The sequence below is a fragment of the Episyrphus balteatus genome, chromosome 3 (genome assembly GCF_945859705.1).
Source record: "Episyrphus balteatus chromosome 3, idEpiBalt1.1, whole genome shotgun sequence".
In the NCBI taxonomy this organism is placed as follows: Eukaryota; Metazoa; Arthropoda; class Insecta; order Diptera; family Syrphidae; genus Episyrphus; species Episyrphus balteatus.
This window is the reverse complement of record NC_079136.1, coordinates 48,379,673-48,399,521: the sequence shown is the minus strand read 5'-3', so window position 1 is coordinate 48,399,521 and position 19,849 is coordinate 48,379,673. Positions and strand designations below refer to the sequence as shown.

The window sequence follows — 19,849 nt, the reverse complement described above, 5'->3', positions numbered from 1 at the left end:
GAAAGTCAAGGGCATTTATAATGATAATGATGTTATATTTGAGCCATCACTCTTGAACGAATTTGGTTTTGCCTATACAGTTAGTTAAAGGATATTTTAAACTCAAAGTTGTATCTTTCTGTTAAATTAAATTCGGCTTTTTACTATACATATGAAAAATACCCAAATTTTGTCTTACCATTTCATTCTTATTTGTATCAATCTTCTAAATCAATCCCACTAAAATCTAAGGGTATCAGTTTCTTATAAAAGTAGAAAAGCAGAAGAAAATTGTTTGTAATACCAGCAATAATAACGATATTTCCCATATCCCATTGCACCACTTTCTATAATCTGGATCTTCTATTAACTACTAAACAAACCGATTTCATCGAATTATTGTGTGTGTAACCCATTAACTGCGAATGTTTTCACCTAATATTAAATTTGATATTGATATACATACATTTTTGCATTGTGTATCTTAGTGCTCCAGGGGCCTACCCAGTATTTCGCTCAGAAAAAGGAAATTTTCGAAAACAAATATTTTGTACTCTCCATTCCAAGCGGAAATTCTGAAAAAGACATTTTCGTAACTGGTATAACGTTTCCGAATATCAAATTTTACGCTGTACAAAAAATTTGTTTCTATAACAAATTTATAATAGTGTAATAAACAGAGAATGCTTAAAATGTAATAAGTAATAAGTTCTTGAAAGAAAAGGTAATGATACAATTTGAGCTAATTAAATTTATATACAGAGAATCTTCAAGCTAAAAGAAGAATGAGCAAGTTTTTCTTTACCTACTTCACAAATGAATAATACTAACATCTTATTTTAAGTGTAAAATATTATGGAAAATTAAAATTTTCCGAATGAAAAGCAAATTCGAACTCACGATAGGGCTGATTATGTAAGCCCTATTTTTTCTTTACATTTACATAAACCTTTATAGGTTAAAAATTGACGGCAACAACGGTTTTCTTTTTAAGTCAATCAATTTTTCAAAAACTTCAAAATAAAATGCGGTTTGTCGTTTCTGAAGAATTACATTTTTTTTAAGAAAACGTCTTACTATTTTGAAAATTTGTTTTCTAAAATGAATCTTACTACATACCTACTTTTTGGAGTTCAAATTCATTTAAGTTTATTGTTTTACTTCAAAGAGAGGATTTTAAGTATTTCCTTTAATTAGTTTTAAAATTTACTTTAAAAAACATTTATAATAGAGTTTTAAAAAATAAGTAGGTTGAACTCTTAGAGCAAGTTCGTTAGATCCACCCGTGCATTACATTTTTTTTTTTTTTTATAGAAAAATTAACTTCTTAGTTGTCGATTTATGTATTTCTTCCTAATCAACGGATTTGTTTTCATTAATCTTATTTCGTATCCAAATTCATTATCAACTTATTTGGTAGTAACCCCATCAAACTAAACAATATTATTTGTTCTTGAACCAACAAAAAAAAGCCTCCCCAATTTAAAGCATTCATTTCCATATATGGATTGGATATTTGGCCAAGAAAACAACAAACCACATCATAAATCAATTCATCAGACAAAAATGTCAATTACACAAATTGCGGCAACAAATTTTTCAAATATGTTCCAAAACCAACTAACATCAATCAACACCTAAATCAGCAATGGAAAAAAAAATGTTTTTTATTAGCACGTACTGGATTGGATAAAGTTATTAATTGCAACAAAAAAAAATAGAAAAGAAAAGAAAAAAAAAACTTGTAATATCATCAACAATGCACTTGACTGCATCTGAATTGGCTTCAATTGTTCTGACTGACAGACAGACAGTATACGATCAAGACTCAGCATAACAACCTAACACTCTATTGTTGCGATTGAAATTGTTTATTTGATGTACAGCTTACACAACCAATTAAATCTATCAATCGAAATAAATTGAATATGCCCATTTGGTTTTGTGTTTTGTAAACATTTCAATTGGGTCGTCGTAAATCCATCGGTGGTGGTTGGTCATATTCTCTTTTATGAGTGTAGACGCGTTGACCTTGCGCCAACAATCAAAAAAACAAAAAATTATTTTTTTGTCTTATTTATAATTTAATTTTTTTTAATTAAAATACGTTCTAGTACAAAATGATAAAGGAGGAAAAAAACACAATCATTTTAAATAACCATTAAACGTGGTGCAATGTTCATTGACATTAGTTCCTGGAACAGCAACTTGGCCGCATACGGAAGTCGAACTTGGGAGATTTGAGTCTTATTCTTGCATCCCTTACACTCAAAAGTGTTATTACGCAAATTTGCAATTGCAATTAAGCCACAGAAATTGCAAATGTGAATGCGATAGGGATCAGATACTTCAAAGAGCCTCTCACGTAAGAATTGCGCAGCACCGTGAGATATCTGACAATCACGTTCCATCTCACCGAAACGTAGACCACCATCACGAGCCCTACCCTCCATAGGTTGTCGCACCAAAATCTGCACTGGACCACGAGCTCTGGAATGGATTTTGTCATCCACCATATGCTTGAGACGTTGATAGTATGTTGGCCCTAAAAATACCTAAAATTGGAAAAAAGGAAAATGTTACAAAATGTTTGAGGATGAGGTAATTTTTGTGGTAAATACCTGAGCATTAATTTTTCTACCAGTGTGTCCATTGTACATGATCTCATTGCCACGCAAATGATAACCATATTCTTGGAGGAAAGTTGAAATTTTCTGTACGTTGACGGCATCGTTGAATGGAGTTGCGTCACCAATTTCACCCTTGTTCGAACCCAGCTTGCCTATTAATTAAAACAAATAGAAAATTAGATTTAGATTTTCTTGGTAATATTCTGTTAAACTTAAAAACTGAATTACCTATTATTAAAATGATTCATAATTTAATGGTCATTTCCCTCGTAATCATACTACATAATTGAAAAAGTTCTACATAGTTGAAAAGTTCTTGTATTTTTTGTTTTCGTATTTAGGGTTTGCAGAATTAACCAGCATTTGAAACATGACTTCGTTACTCTATAAAGACGGACAGGGTTTGTTTTGACGATCCGTGTTATGGGTTTGAAAACGCTATCTTTCAAATCTATGCATGAGATACAAATTATTTTCGATTGGCTTTTAAAAAACCTTTGGAAGACCTTAATCTATATTCTATATTATTAATTTTAGGTTTTGTCTTGAAGTTCAAATCCAAAATATGTAGCCGAATCTTGGCCTAAATCTAGTATATAATATAAATACGAAAATATTTTGTTACAAAATTTCTATGAGCGAAAAATACATTTTGTATTCGCAATACAATCGAAAAAACTGGCACTTGCTTGCATACAAAGTCAAGGAAGACATTTGAACTATTTGTTTTAAACATGTTTTAAACATGTTTTAAACAAAAAATTACTCAAACAACAGAAATAAATTTTGTATTCTTAGCCTTTTAATACTAAATTTGAAAAAAAACACATTTTTTAAAAATTTTACGTGGTGCATGTTTTTTGAAAATATCATAAAATGTATGAGTTTTCTGGTAAACTTGTGAATGACTTTTTTCTTTATCAATAAATACTTAAATACTTCCTTATTCCGTGACCTTTCTTTTTAAATAAAGTGAATCTTCTTCGTTGTTTTTGTTTTTAATAAAAATAAATTTATTAAACACTATATTTATCCATATTTCTCAAAGAAAATTGGCCTCAAAGTCAAAAATTATCAAATGCAAGAAAAAATTAACAGTAAGTACCTGGGTGACCGAGCTTTGCTCGGTATCTTTAAATGTCATAACTTTCAGTGAAAAAAGTCAAATGTAAACAGCAATTTTTTGGAGTGGGTTTGAGTTTGCAATGACCAGTTTTTTCGCGGGTTACAAAACACCACATTCCCACTTTATAATCCAGTTTATTTACGTTTGAATACACATACGACGATCAGTAATGGATAGAAGGGTTACAGGAATCTGCATTATCGAAAATGCCTACAGCAATGAGATCCCTTTTTGTTCAAATTTTAATTTACGGGTCAGAAAGTTTTGGATAGTGTACATAAAGTTAATCTTTTTTTCAAGTTAAGCCTTGTCGGCTTGTTGTGAGTTATTTTATTTTTATACGTTAACAATAGTTGCATTTAATCAAAAGAAAAACGTAAGACAAAGGTAATGTGTGATACCTAATTAACAAATTACTTAAAAGTTTCAATACATGATCAAAAAAGTCATGATCTAAAAATTTTTGTTTAGTTATTGTAACAAAAAGAAAAAGAACAATGCGTAAAATATGGAACCATCCTTCAAAATTTTATTGAAATCGTTGAATCTGTCTCCGCGAAAAAAAACAAATGTAAGAGAAAATACTTTCAAAATGTTGTATTTGCCTAGAGGAAAAAACCCTCAAAATTTTATCGAAATCTTTAAAGCAATTACCAAAAAACTAATATGTGAGAAAAATAAGCGTAGCTGTGAGCGGATGTTTCTAAAAGTACTTCCAAAACATTTTATTCGGCTAGGGGACCAAAACCTTAAAATTTCATCGAAATCCTTAAAGTTGTTACCAAAAAAAATTCCATGTTAAAAAAGTGGGCGTGGAGGTGGGCGGATTTTTCCAAAAATACTTCCAAACTTTTTACTCACTTAGATAAACAAACTCCGAAAATTTCATCGAAATCCTTAAAGTGGTTACCAAAAAAAAATTCCATGTTAAAAAAGTGGGCGTGGCAGTGGGCGGATTTTTCCAAAAATACTTCCAAACTTTTTACTCACTTAGATAAACAAACCCTGAAAATTTCATCGAAATCGTTAGAGCCGTTCCCGAAAAAACTTATATGTTAAAAAAGTGGGCGTGGCAGTGGGCGGATTTTTCCAAAAAAACTTCCAAAACTTTTGACTCGCTAAGATAAACAAACCCTGAAAATTTCATCGAAATCGTTACAGCCGTTTCTGAAAAAACTTATATGTTAAAAAAGTGGGCGTGGCAGTGGGCGGATTTTTCCAAAAAAAACTTCCAAAACTTTTGACTCGCTAAGATAAACAAACCCTGAAAATTTCATCGAAATCGTTAGAGCCGTTTCTGAAAAAACTTATATGTTAAAAAAGTGGGCGTGGCAGTGGGCGGATTTTTCCAAAAAAAACTTCCAAAACTTTTGACTCGCTAAGATAAACAAACCCTGAAAATTTCATCGAAATCGTTAGAGCCGTTTCTGAAAAAACTTATATGTACATATGTTAAAAAAGTGGGCGTGGCAGTGGGCGGATTTTCCAAAAAAAACTTCCAAAACTTTTGACTCGCTAAGATAAACAAACCCTGAAAATTTCATCGAAATCGTTAGAGCCGTTACTGAAAAAACTTATATGTTAAAAAAGTGGGCGTGGCAGTGGGCGGATTTTTCCAAAAAAAAACTTGCAAAACTTTTGACTCGCTAAGATAAACAAACCCTGAAAATTTCATCGAAATCGTTAGAGCCGTTTCTGAAAAAACTTATATGTTAAAAAAGTGGGCGTGGCAGTGGGCGGATTTTTCCAAAAATACTTCCAAAATTTTTTACTCGCTTAGATGAACAAACCCTGAAAATTTCATCGAAATCGTTAGAGCCGTTTCCGAGATCCCAATTTTATATATATTTATATATATATATACATATATATAAACAATTTTAGCTCGTTTAAAGTTATAAGATATCGGACCAATGAAAAAAGATTCAAACATTTACACAGAAAAACATTTCTTATAAAAATAAAGACCTTTACCAAGTTTCTACCATTATTATTAACAGAAAAATTATCTTTAACATGAGTAAAGGTATACCAAAATAATGGATTTCTTAAATCATCATTAAATGGTATCAACTTTGCAGATATAGCGTACAACAATTTTTTTTTTTAGAATATAACCAAGAATCATTCCATAAATTTTCTTTATCTTATTCCGGGTAAACTTGTATAAATAAGCTTTGCTCACTTGGAAGGTACCTATGCCTATGTATTTAAATAGTTTTTTTTATAAATAAATTCATTCCATTGCAACAAATCGCTGTATTTACTGAATTTGTATTACATATGTATTTTTAAGTCATAAATGAGATTTGAAATAAATAAAAATGAAATTAAAAAAAACTATTATTGAGTACATATAAACTTGAAGAAGGATCTTCAATAGCCAAAACACTGGGTAAAGTACCTTCAATAATTTAACTATTTGCTAAGACTTTACGTCCAACATAAAATAAGCTCATAAAATCTGACTGGGTCTCGCATTGATATGAAAATGTGCCGAAATAAATTAACCAAGATTGTTGTCCACAACCACTTTTGAGATCAGTCATACAGCTTTCCAGTTGGTACAATTTCTTAGCCGAACATGGACTTTACTAGTCACCCAGAATAGAAATATTGGAGAACCATTTATAGCTGGTGCTTAATAGAAATCATAAAATCATCCTGTAGTCTTAATAAACTATACAAACAATTAAGAAAAAAGCCATCGACAACTAGAATCTGCCTGCGGCTCTTCAACTACATAGGTGATGTAATGAGTAATTAATTATAATTAATTATAATAATTATTATATCAACTGAAATAAACAGTTCCGATAACTTAATTATCAGCTCCATATTTCCCATCTTCAAAAAAAAAAAAATTCCTATGTCCTGCTACAAAAAAAGAAGCATGTTCAACGTAACGTTAACATCGAAACCATTCTGAAACGCCATGGCAGATCTGCAATGTTCATGTCCTTACGCTTACACTAAAGGGAAGTTTTAGAAAAGAATATCTTTTCGACTAAATTTTGACTTGAGTTTGTTTTCAAGACTATTATAACACTCAGCAATTGAAAAAATGACAAAGTAATTTGTTTATTTGGAAAAACGCCTTCTACCACTTCGAAAGTCAGAATTAGAGCACTTTGCAAGATCAACTTAAAATTCATAAGATAACCCCCTGCAACTGATTAAAATTTTTTAAAGACAATAAATTGCCAAATAAATTTACCTTGCAAGCACTCGATTAAATGCCCAATTGTCATACGAGATGGAATAGCGTGAGGATTAATAATAATATCTGGTGTAAGTCCTTCGGCTGTGAATGCCATATCTTCTTGACGATACTGTATACCACAGGTACCCTTTTGTCCGTGACGTGAGGCAAACTTATCACCAATTTGTGGAATACGCACTGAACGGACACGAATCTTACAAAACTTATAACCCTCACTATTCAATGTCAACATCACTTGATCAACAATACCAGTTTCAGAGTTACGCAAGAAAGTTGAAGCATCTCGTTTAGTAAAACGTTTTGTTGTACTTTCCAACTAAAAGACAAATATGAAAAATATATCTAATTAAATTGATTGAATATAAAGTACGAAAAACCTACCTCATCATCATTTTCTGGCAAAGTAATAGTCTTTCCAATAACCACATCATCACCAGACACACGAATACCTGGAGCAATAATTCCATCATCATCCAATTTGTCATAATGTGCATTTCTCATTCCCTGGCATGTGGCTCTGTTCGGTTTCTCAAATTGTTCTTCTTGATCTCCAATACGTTTGTTTTCAGAATCTTTGTATGAACGGTAAAACACGGATCTGAAGAATCCTCTTTCCACAGCCGAAGCATTCAAGATAACACTGTCCTCCTGATTGTATCCAGTATAACACAAAATAGCTACAATAGAATTAATACCAGCTGGCAACTCTCTGAAACGCAGATATTCCATGGAACGAGTTGTGACCAAAGGTTTCATTGGATAGTAAAGGACATGAGCAAGAGTGTCCATCCGAACATGGAAATTAGTAATGTAGACACCCATAGCTTGCTTACCCATAGCACTTTGATATGTGTTACGAGGTGATTGATTGTGATCGGGGAATGGAATAATGGACGCACACACACCCAAAATCATAGCTGGATGGATTTCACAATGAGTGTAAGTCGTACAATAGGCATAATCTTTGTCTTGTTTCAAATCGTAGGGGGACATGGCAATCATAATTGTCTCCTCTTCCAGAGTGTCGATGTACTCGACCACTCCAGATGCCACAAGTACCTGCCAACTGTAATTATAGTAATCACGTTCTTTCAACATTTCAATGTGATTTCTCTTAAGCAACAAGCTGCCATTCTCAACAATCAACAAAGGTCTACAAATCCGTCCAGCATCTGTGTAAATACGAATCTCACGATCACGAATATCTCGAATCATAGACACTTCCGAGACAATAATATCCATCTGACGACGCAATTTACGTAGGGTTGCCATCAATTGTTCAGGATCACGATGAATTCCCACCCAGCAACCATTGACAAAGATCTTGGTGGCATCTGCAATAGCAGAGGGTGCAATTTCTTCCAAATTTTCCATAGACCACTCTTCCAAGAACTCCAAGATTGGAGATGGTTGGGATCCTACAGAAATGTAAGCCATCAAGGCCAGATTCTTGACCAAGCCGACAGCAGCTCCTTCTGGAGTCTCAGCAGGACACAACATGCCCCAAAGTGTATTATGCAACTGACGTGGTTTGGCCAATTTACCATCACGACCAATGGGAGAGTTAACACGTCTCAAATGGGACAATGTTGAGGCAAAAGTCAAACGATTCAACACCTGAGATACTCCGGCACGAGCCTGATGAGCTTTTTTCTGATCTCCCCAGTTGCCTGTGGCCAATGAATACCTCAAACCATCGGTAATAATGTTTGTCTTAATGGCCAATTCCAAATTAAAGTCCTTTCCTCTATCGATAAACTTTTGTGTATACATTCGGACCTCTTTCATGAGATTTTTAAAGAGTCCTCTAAATAAAAATGCCAACAATGGTCCAGCTAAATCGAGACGTTTGTTACCATAGTGATCCCGATCGTCAAGTTCACGACGACCCAACGAAGCCAACAACAGCCTGTGAACCATATAACCCAGGAAATATGCTTTTTTTGTCTCACAGAAGTCTGAAACCCCAACATGGGGTAACATTTCTTTTTGTAAAATTTCTTTTGCGTATTTTATACGCTTGTCTTTTGTTACACCCGGACGGGCACCACGAGCTCCAATAAAATTCAAAGCAACATTTTGCTCTTGCACAACGAAGGCTTCATCCAAAGATGGTTTAACCATTTCCATCATTTCGGGGTCGTCAAAATCGTAGATAATGTGTTCAAGAATATCTCTGTCGGCGACAAAGCCGAGAGCTCGGAATACAATCATAATTGGAATTTCTTGTTTGATATATGGGAGAATAGCAATAATTCTCTGACCAATGGCTGATTTTTTGATATTTTGTGAACCTCGAGCCATCATATTGACCCAAAGTGTTGATGTGGGACGTGAACTGTGCTCTAAACAGGAGCGAATTTCAGATTTAAAGGCATATTTGCCATCTTTCATGCTAAACACGTATACAGTGTTGGTTGCCATTTTCTCTTGAGCGATGAGTACTTTTTCTGAACCGTTTATAATGAAATAGCCACCCGGATCTAACGGGCATTCGTTTAATTCTGTCAAATCACGATCGGATAGCTGACTGAGTAGGCAATATGTCGAACGTAACATAATTGGGATTTTGCCAATGAATGTTTTCTGATGTTGTGTCTCGACTGGATCTTGACCTTCGATAATTTTTGTTTTTGTTATGTCAACGTAGAGTGGTGCGGAATAGGTTAGATTACGAAGACGAGCTTCGTTCGGCATCATAGGACTTGGTGAACCATCCTTTTCCCAATGTGTCGGTTTTGATAAGTAGATTTGATCGAACTTCAACAGAAAACGGGGCTGAAAAAAAAAAAATAAAACAAGAAACGGAATATAAGTAATCGTAAGCATACGTGTTTTGTAAAGCGCAAGATTTCACATAAAATGTTCAGTTAATTAGGGAGAAAATCTATTTAAAGAAAAGAACGAGGGGTGAAGGTTTAATTTAGAATTTTGTAAATTTGACATTGGTTTGATCATTGCGGGTTAGCATAGAGCAAAATTCTAAACGCCTGCACGGATACATGTCGTCCTATTACAGTAGAATTTTTAAGATTCTGCATTAAAACATATTAAAAATGGTGTTTCATATGGCTGTATCGCTCCAAAAAGAATATAAAATATAATTTTTGAAAATCAGCCGATAATCGGTATAGTCATTATTTATTAAGTAGTCGGCTAACAGTTTTCCGATTACTTTGAGTAGCAACACAAACTTTAAGGTCGGCCGATACTTAATCGTTGTAGTGTGCCACTTTTATATAGGTACATATTTTCATACTGATCAAGAACCCCACCAAACTATCGGTCGATAGAAAAACTGTAGTTTACGGGAGCTCAGTAATACACTTGTTCAAAAAATTAAACAAATAAAAATTCGTCATATCTGTAGTGATTTTCAATAGGCTGTATTTCATAAAAAAATGATCGTATCAAAAATTCTTTTTCAAATATTTTTCAAGTGGTGCAGAAATTATCACAAAAAATCAATATTTCCATTTTTTTTTTTTTTTTTTATTTTACTTCATAAGAATGTGGGAAAGGAGAATGGGCATTTTGGACGTTGAGCGGCCATTAATAAAATTGGTATCAAATGAAAGGACTATAACTTAGGAAAAACTTTTACTATGGACGTTTCGCAGTATTGCGTTTAGAATGTAAGAAAATGCAGTATTAGTATCGTTAATGCATTATTCAATGTATGAACGACAAATTAGTTTATATTTTTTATTTGGAACATAAAATATGATGCTCTGTCATTTTTCCTGAGTCTGAAGTCATTACTCTTGAAAATCCGACCAATAGAACTCATAATATAAGATTTTTAAGACAACCACTTTAAGATTTTGTTCCAAAGTTTTCAAACAATTCAAACTAACAAAAAATTGAATAACGAAACTCTCAAAATAGTCTTGAAACTGTTGTTTTAAAATGCTTATAGTTTGGGTTCTAGTGGTTGGATATTCAAGATAAAGGTCTTCAGGTTTAGGGAAAATGAGAGAGTATCGTATTTTGCACCTAAAAAACACACATAAGATACAACTTTGAGACAATCTGCATACATTGTTATATGCAAAAATGCATTTTATCCGTTTTTGGAGTAAGGATAAAACTTCTTCACAATATAATGTAAACCTTAATTACATAAAAAAATAACAAATTCATTCCTGGCCGCGCAACGTCCACATTCCATACAAACTTGCCCACTCTCCTTTTGTTCTGATAATGATTACAATCTTTAGCTATTTATTAAGCTTTGTTTTTTTTTTTTTTACTCTTCTACGGATTTTTTTTTTAGTTTGTAATATCAGTCATCAAACCAAAAGCCCTACTCAACAACAAATCATTGAACGGAAAGTTTAGGAAAGCATTGACAATTTTAATTAAATTCTCTACAGCGAATAGGGTCTATTTTCTTAGAAAATTTTTATTTTTAAATCTGAGATCAATTTATAAAAACTTCCAAAATAGGCCTTATAAGGTTTTTTTTAAATGTACTGCTATTTTTTAACAATGGCCGATAAGATTGAAATGAGGCTTAATTTTTTAAGTCTAATATACCTAAAAGAATTCTTCAAATTTACAGATTTATTCATCAAACAGTTTTTTTTGTTATGAGTGATCGAAATTTTGAGATAAAATAAAACACCACGTTTTTGCAGTTGTAATGTAATGATTCCAATCACTGTTACATGAGCAAAATCAAATTCTCTTTAGTTTATTTAAGCTTTTTACAACAATAGTATTAAATACGTATGCCCGCCAGTAAATTTTCTTGAGCAGATAACAATCAAAACACGGAGTTACAGTTTTATTGAAATGAAATTTAAACCTCTATAAAAAGTTTTTCGCATTCTATAGTAAATTAAGGTTGGTATTTTTAAATATGTAAATAATAATTTGTTTCAGAATCGTCGAATCGCGAAAAATTGAGTTTTTTATTTGTTTTTGTTTTTTTTCTGAGTCAAGTTCAATTAATTAATAAATTAATAAGTAATTAAATGTTTTAAAACTCAAATTTGGCATTTGATAAATCAAAAGTTAGTCAAATTAACGTTTTAAATATCCTGTACGAATGTACCCCATGTGCTGTACGAAGGTACCCCACGGGTGGGGAGGATTCGTACAAAAATCTAATCCCAGTAAAATGGCTATAACTATTTAAGCCTTTGACTTAGAAGTGTCAAATTTTTTTGTAAAGTGTAATAATATACATATTACAAATAAAGTCTATTTTCTCGAAGCTGGAGTAAGTAAATAAATAACTAAAAATAAATAAGTAAAAACTGTACGAAGGGTGACCACTTCCCCCTATATGTTAGTTCTTCCCTATCTATTTCTAAGCTTTAAATTATCAATTAAGCACAACAGGTGAAAAAGTGAAGCATCAAAGTGCAAAGTTTAATACCATTGATTTCATCCAGTTTTAGTGGCCAATCCAGGATATAGTTTTTTTCTTCCTATTAAGTGAAAATAAAAATAACTTAAAATTATCAGCTATGGGCCAAGGTAAGTAGAGTTCACTGAAGTGTTTTTTTAGAATTATACTTTTTAAAATATCGGAGATATTTAAGGTTAAAGTAGGAGGTATTTTTTTCGAGAAATTATCGATTTTCATGGAAATGCGCAGCGGGCTTTTACTTTTCAGCTTAGTTTTATGCTAAGAGTACCCCTATGCATTATACACAGGCAATAGTTTTAAAAGAACCTCAAATATCTCTGATATTTTAAAAAGTATAATTCTAAAAATCACTTCAGTGAACTCTACTTACTTTGGCCCATAGCTACGGTGACCATATTTCTTGAAGCGAAACCCGGGACAGATACAAAATTCGTTGGATCGTTTTGAAAATATTGATTTTCAAAAACAAATTTTTTTTTTTAATGAGTTTTCATAATTGTTCCTTATTTTGATATCAAGATTTCTTAAACGATGTTATGGGAGCTTTTTTGTTGAAATCATTTAAGTCGTTTACGAAATCAGAAATCAAGAAAATGGTTTTATGATAATGTCTGTTAATAACTTCTAAAAAAATATTTTTTTTTAATCAAAATCGGGAGAGCTTTTTTTTTAACATTTTAATTTTATTTTAAATGATTTTGAGATTGTATGATCTTTAACACAACTTTTAACATGTCCTTAAAAGTTTTGAAACTTATCTGGGTTCTTAACTCTTCCATATGTTGTTCTTTATTCAAAACATTTTACCTGTTGTAGCAACCTGACAAACAGAAGCTGCAACTTAATAATTGACGAACATTTAAAAAAAATCTAAAGCCTACTCTAGATGCGAAACGAAAATTCTCATACAAAACCAGCACAAAATTTTGCTTTTCGTTGCACAGTACGCATCAGCTTAGGTAACGAAATTCTTACCTGTGCTAGAATATTTATGGAGATTTTTCAATCGTTTGTCACTCCCATTTATTTGTCTAGGCAATTTTTCTTGCAGCAAAAGTTTTTTGACTCTGGAGACTTAGACGTTTTGTTTCAGCAGCGTACTAGGCTTAATGCTTTATCCGAAAAATTAGAAAAATGTTAATTTCCAACCACTGTTTTTTTGTTTTGCGTACAAAGTATTTAAAATATTGAATACAAAAATCAGAGAATGTCCAAATACGGGACAATCACGGGACAAATTACAAAATACGGGACACTTATACGTCCCGGGTTTCTTAAATGAAAACCCGGGACAAGCTGTAGAAATACGGGACAGTCCCGGGTAAACCGGGACGGATGGTCACCGTACCCATAGCTGATAATTTTGGGAAACCGACGAAGTTACGAATACCAGAGTTACGGGCGACAGAGTTACGAGCGTCAAAGTTACGCGAAACCGAAGTTATGTTAAGCTATGACATGTGATTTTTGGGTTGGCAACAATTGCGAGAACGACATGGAATTATGGAAATACAAACAAGAGATTACCATTTTCTCATTGGTCAGAACTAAATGAGTAAAGCGAAAATGGGTGTTATTTAATCTTGTAAAATTTTGATTGGATAGGTATAGATATACATATATGGTTTTGTTTTTGTGAGAAGATCGCAAAAACGTTGAAATAGAAAAAAAAAACATGAGTATACTTATGTAAGTTTGGGGGTCATAATTGAATTTAACTTCTTATTTGTCCAACTAATATAGCAAATACGTATTTTTTTTCTATTAATTAATATAATTATTCAAAGCGTATTTTGTAATACCCACTTTGTTATTACTTATATTAAAATAATAACCAAACCACCCCTTTTTTTACAGACGTTATTTTGGTGTGGTGAACTGTTGTTGCAATTGTTGCCAACCCAAAAATCACATGTCATAGCTTAACATAACTTTAGAATTCGTAACTCTAGTTTTTCGTAACTTCGGTTTCGCGTAACTTTGACGGCCGTAACTCTGTCGCGCGTAACTCTGTTATTCGTAACTCCGTTACCATTTCGATAATTTTTAGTTATTTTTATTACAAAATTTAGTTGAATTTTGAGCGATTTTCAGGCTAAGTGAAAACTAAAGACTATTATTTTGTATATTTAAAAAACGAAGAGAAATTTTTTTATTTTATATATTTACTTTTTTATTACTGGGGCCAAGAATCGAAGTAAACAATTGCGATAGCAAAGCGGTATGTATTAATAGTAACAATATTTTTTGTCTTTGAAAACCAAGCAAGAATGGTCTTTTATTTAAGTGGTTAAAGAACAGTATTCTGCTTAGTTCTACACCAAAACCTCGAGTATGGAAACCAGATGTCCAAGTTGAGGAAATCATTTCTAAGAAATTGGTTCAAAGATGCGATAAATTTATTAACGCGAAAAGCCCCTAAATTACAGTACACTGTACTGCAAGTCTTCAAAAAAACTTTCGTTTGTCTGTATACTTCCCAATTTAATATTTGATCACCTCTATGAAATTTGAAGAAAAGAATTTTTAATTAGAGAATAGATATTTTTTTTAGAGATTGGTCAATGCAGATTTTTATGAACTCAGAAAGTGACTGCTTAAATAAAACATACATAATTTTGTGCAATTCGAAATTAATCATAACTAAACATTCAAGCAATCAGCTTAACTCTTTCCGAGTCAGTGGTATGAAAATCGTACCACATTTTTAAGCATTTTGTTAAGCTTTATTGTGCAATGGTATTAAATTAATAACACATTTCTATGATGATTTTTTTCTTAAAGACATTGGTTTCAACTTACATAGAAATGTGGTATTTATTTAATACTATTGCACATTAAACCTTGAAAAAAAAAATGCTAAAATTGGTGCTACGATTTTTATGCCACTACCCCGGAACGAGTTAAATAAAGGGTTTTTTTTAACCCAAAACAATATAGCACTTAAATTTCAAAATTGGTTCGCAGACTAGTTAAATTTACAGAAGATATTATTAAAAGTGTCCCATTGCTTAAAAGTTGACTAAACTTCTATTACATTGAAACAGAATGAAGTGTTTAATATTTCTTCTTTAGCCCTGTTCCATTGGAGGTGGTAGTTTACTCATGAGTAGATCTATTACTACAAAAATAACACACGATCTTCTACTCAAGGAGATACGAAAGTGTAGTTGTTGTAGTAGATTTCTACTCACGAGTAAACTACCACCTCCAAGCTCCAATGGAACAGGGCTTTTATTACATTACAGCTTGAATAGCATAAATGTTTGTTTTAATAATGGCTAAAATACAAGACGTCGCCCCAATAAAATATTGTCGTATGTGCAAAATTGAGGTTTTGAGATTTGAATGCAGTTTTGCTAATTGATTTTTTCTCCTTCATTCTGTGAAATCCGTTTTTCGATATCTGTATCCGTTTCCGAGATAATCGCTATGCATTTTGTCGTATGTGTAGGTTTACAAACATTTTCAGTTGCTTTTTGTCGTAAGTGCACAGAAAACGTGCATACACGACAAAAAATATCACATACTACAATTTTTTCATACAAATCTGTGTTTTTCTTCGTTCGGTAAATTATTGTCGTATGTGCCGTTTTTGCAACACATACAACAATATTTTACTGGAATTTCAGTAAACGTTTGTCGTTTGTCCCATAAGGAAATACACTGACGAGTGTAATTTCAGTTGCAATCAAGATGTCGAGCAGGTCGGACGAGCCGAGCAGGTCGGACGAGTCGACCTGCGCCAAGTTTATCCGAGGAGCATATATGCTCTATTTTATGCATACAAAATGCATAAAATAGTGGTTTTATGATTTTATTAATTTAGCATACGTAACGAAATATTGGAAGATGAATTCTTTGATGCCGATCCTTTAGGTTCCCCCAATGTTTCGAATCCAGTGACAATGAAAACTTGGCCCTACGAAATTTGTATGAAGCTTTTATCGTGCTATCTTAAAACTTTAATAGTTTTAATTCACCTTGAATAGTAATGCATACTTTTCACGAGTCGATTTTAGCCGCACGATATGTGGGTAGACTAGGATTTTTCTATGGGGATTGTCACTTTAGTCGCCTGCGACTTACGTTCACACGGGTCGAAAAGCTTCGCCGCACCGCAAAAATCTACTCGTGAAAAGTCCCCATTACTTAATTTTAGTAAACTGTGATCTCATTAATTCTAAAATTGCTTTAAAAATAATGTACCTATTATTTTTTTTTTCTATTTATGTGATTTTATCTTTAGGAAAGAATTTTACTGTGAAGTCAATAACCCATAGTAATAAACCTACCCGAATTAAGCGAAACCTCGATTTTAACAAAAAATAAAACATAAATCTCACTTCCAAATTAAAAAAGTTCTATCATTTTATAGGTAAACTGCTTCTATCTAAACCAATTGTTTAGAAGTTAGATGTAGGTATGTTATTTTACCATTGATGTTTTTTGTTAAAATCGAGTTTTTCTAAACTCGGGTTATTACCAAGAGCCAATGTGATTTTAAAAAGTTAATAAATTAACGTTAGTTATTTGTTTTGCGCATTGAATTTGACATCTATTTGTCGTATGTCGTAAAAAAGTGTAAAACTTTGCTTATTTTTGTCGTATGTGTCATCAATTTGTCGTATGTGTTTGGCTAACAAATAGTTTCTGTGAAAACGTAACATACGACATCGGCATATTGGAGAAAATTGACTATTATTTGTTTCTGGATTGGAATATTGAAATAATTCTAACATAATTCAATAGACAAATATTTTCTGTATATGTCATGATATTTAAAAAAAAAATTCACCGTACAGTTTTCGAGAAAAAAAAATCTGAACTTTAATTGCGTTTTCCCAAAAGTAGCCGAATGTAACATAGGACATTATTTTATTGAGGCGACAAAGAGTGTAGAGTGTTTTTAGCTTGACCATTAAAATACAAAATTTGTCAATAATTTAAAATCGCCAATATCAGAAATCAAAGATTTCCAGATTTTCTTTACAAAATATTTTTAACTTATTGCCTTACCGGTGTTTCAATTTCTCCAGACGTATGCTGTGCCTCAGCTTGTAGGTCAATGGCCGGCGAGTCTTCGACAATACGTTGCACAGACATCTGAATGAATTCATCAAAACTGTCCAATTGTTGTCGCACCAAACCTTTCTCATCGAAATATGCGTTGATGACAATCCAACAAGCTTCTTGCCACAATTCGTGAGAAATTTCTTCGGCATTTTCTCCTTCATATATTTCTTTTAAAAAATAAAAAAAAACAAAAATTACAATAATTAACCTTTAATTTCACAAATTCATAATAATGAGGCGGCCATTTTTTCAAATTGGTGCTCCGCTGCCATGATTTGGTTTGTCTGCATCGCACTTACCTTCTTCATTGTCGTACATCATTTTCAGGCCGGTAGTTATCAACAATTATATTTTAAGATTGTATTTGTTTAGTTATTTATATTTTTTATATTAAATTCATAGCAAAGTAAATTCAATTTATATTTTTTTTAAATGCGGAATAAATTTTTGCAACACCACACAACTTGTGGTCAAAGCGGTGTTGTGGCGGCTGTCAGTTTAATTGTCAAATTTGACAGATTTTTTTTTGCTTGAATTTTAAATGAAAGTATTCAGAGAAATTCAGAAGTACAGTACGAATGAATATTTTTTTGTTTTCCATTTGTAAATTCAGATTACAGTTGTACAAACGTGGTTCTGCCTTGGTTAAGGAATTTAAGTTGCCGATTTTGGTGGATAAGCTGTGGTTAAACATTGGTTCAAGCATGGATTTGGCTTTTTTAACATATATAGACATTGAGCTAGTGCTAAACCTTAGCTCCACCAATGATTTTAGAAGATACAAGTAGCTGAACCACGAATTAAATATAAGGGGTATTCACGATTCGATGCAAATGGTCTTGTATCGTTGTAAAAGTGCAAAAGTGTAACATTTTCTTAAAATAAAACAACCAAATATACAGACTACAATTTTTTTTTACACTTTTACACTTTTGCTATACCCCAACCCTATTGCAAAAATAAAATACAATGGTGTAAAATTTTTCTATTATAGTTGTAGTAGTAGAAAACAAAATTTTTCATTTTTACACTTTTTTGTTACACCGGATCGTGAATACCCCTACATAGAACTGGCCCTCAATAGCCCTATTTCTTCGGGAGGTGGCAAAGTACTACTAGTAGTTTACTAGAGAATTTCAATGGAACGCACTTTCAACGAATTCAATACAAATCGCATCTACTCGGGAAGAAGAAACTACTCATGAGTAAACACCTGCAATGGAACGGGGCTTTTAATACATATATGTACTAAAAACTAATGGAATAGGATTAAAAGTTAAAATTCATGATAAAAAATCAAATCAAATTTTAAACAATTAAGAATTCGGTAGCTGACATTGGTTGCCAAAGTGTCATGTTTTGACAATCTGGCGACCAATGTCAGTTCGAAATATATTACCTTTTTATGTGTACTGTGGTACAAACGTGGTTCTGCCTTGGTTAAGGAGTTTAACTTGACGATTTTGGCGGATAACATTGGTTCAAGCATGGATTTGGCTTTTTAAACATATATAGACATTGAGCTAGTGCTAAACCTCAGCTCCACCAATGATTTTAGAAGATACAAGTAGCTGAACCACGAATTAAATATATAGAACTGGCCCTCAATAGCCCTGTTCCTTTGGGAGGTGGCAAAGTACTAGTAGTAGTTTACTAGAGAATTTCAATGGAACGCACTTTCAACGAATTCAATACAAATCGCATCTACTCGGGAAGAAGAAACTACTCAGGAGTAAACACCTGCAATGGAACGGGGCTTTTAATACTATGTACTAAAAACTAATGGAATAGGATTAAAAGTTAAAATTCATGATAAAAAATCAAATCAAAACCAATTGGAAAATTATTTTTTTTTTTATTTGTATTTCTATAATTTCGATAAGACTTGTATCAAAGCTTCGGTAGAGCTTCTCTTAAGCTTCGTTCAAGCTTCGTTTAAGCTTCTTAAAGACCTTATAAGTACATTGTTCTAAAGGGTCCAACTTGTATAAAGTTCTCCTTTTTCCATTTCCAACAACCTTACTAAAGTTTCACAGAAGGTGAAATAATATAGCTTTATCGCAGCTTAAATGTTAGTTGAGATTAGTGTGTTTCATGATAAAATCTGATACATCCCAATATGATCTGCTCAGAGATTTTCTCAGAAACAAAATAGAAAATCCCCGACTAACAAATTTGCTCCTATAAAACTTTACAGGTGTTAATGTAGCTCCTGTAAAGCTTTATAGAAGGGATAATGTTTGTTGGGACACCAACTACAAATACATTACCAACGCGATGTGTTTTTGTCATCGCTCAAAATCTAGATTTGGAATTAGTGGGAAGAGGGCATAAAAAAATCAAATCGAAAAATCAAAGCAAAAAAAAAAACAAAAAAAATGTCCAACCAAACAGATCTAGAAAAATATTCATCATCTACTACAATTTCTCGGGTA

General features: G+C 32.4%; 1 protein-coding gene across 1 annotated transcript; it reads right to left on the bottom strand.

The window, feature by feature from the left end:
• Positions 1-2,039: 2,039 nt before the first annotated feature.
• On the bottom strand, positions 2,040-17,904 carry LOC129913854 (DNA-directed RNA polymerase II subunit RPB2). Its single transcript, XM_055992774.1, has 6 exons — positions 17,714-17,904; positions 17,358-17,581; positions 7,340-9,736; positions 6,953-7,274; positions 2,601-2,761; positions 2,040-2,534 (listed from the first exon to the last, which is right to left on the bottom strand). Exons 1-6 carry the CDS (start codon positions 17,733-17,735, stop codon positions 2,130-2,132), a joined length of 3,531 nt encoding a protein of 1,176 aa, XP_055848749.1. The 5' UTR covers positions 17,736-17,904; the 3' UTR covers positions 2,040-2,129.
• Between the last annotated feature and the right edge of the window lie 1,945 nt (positions 17,905-19,849).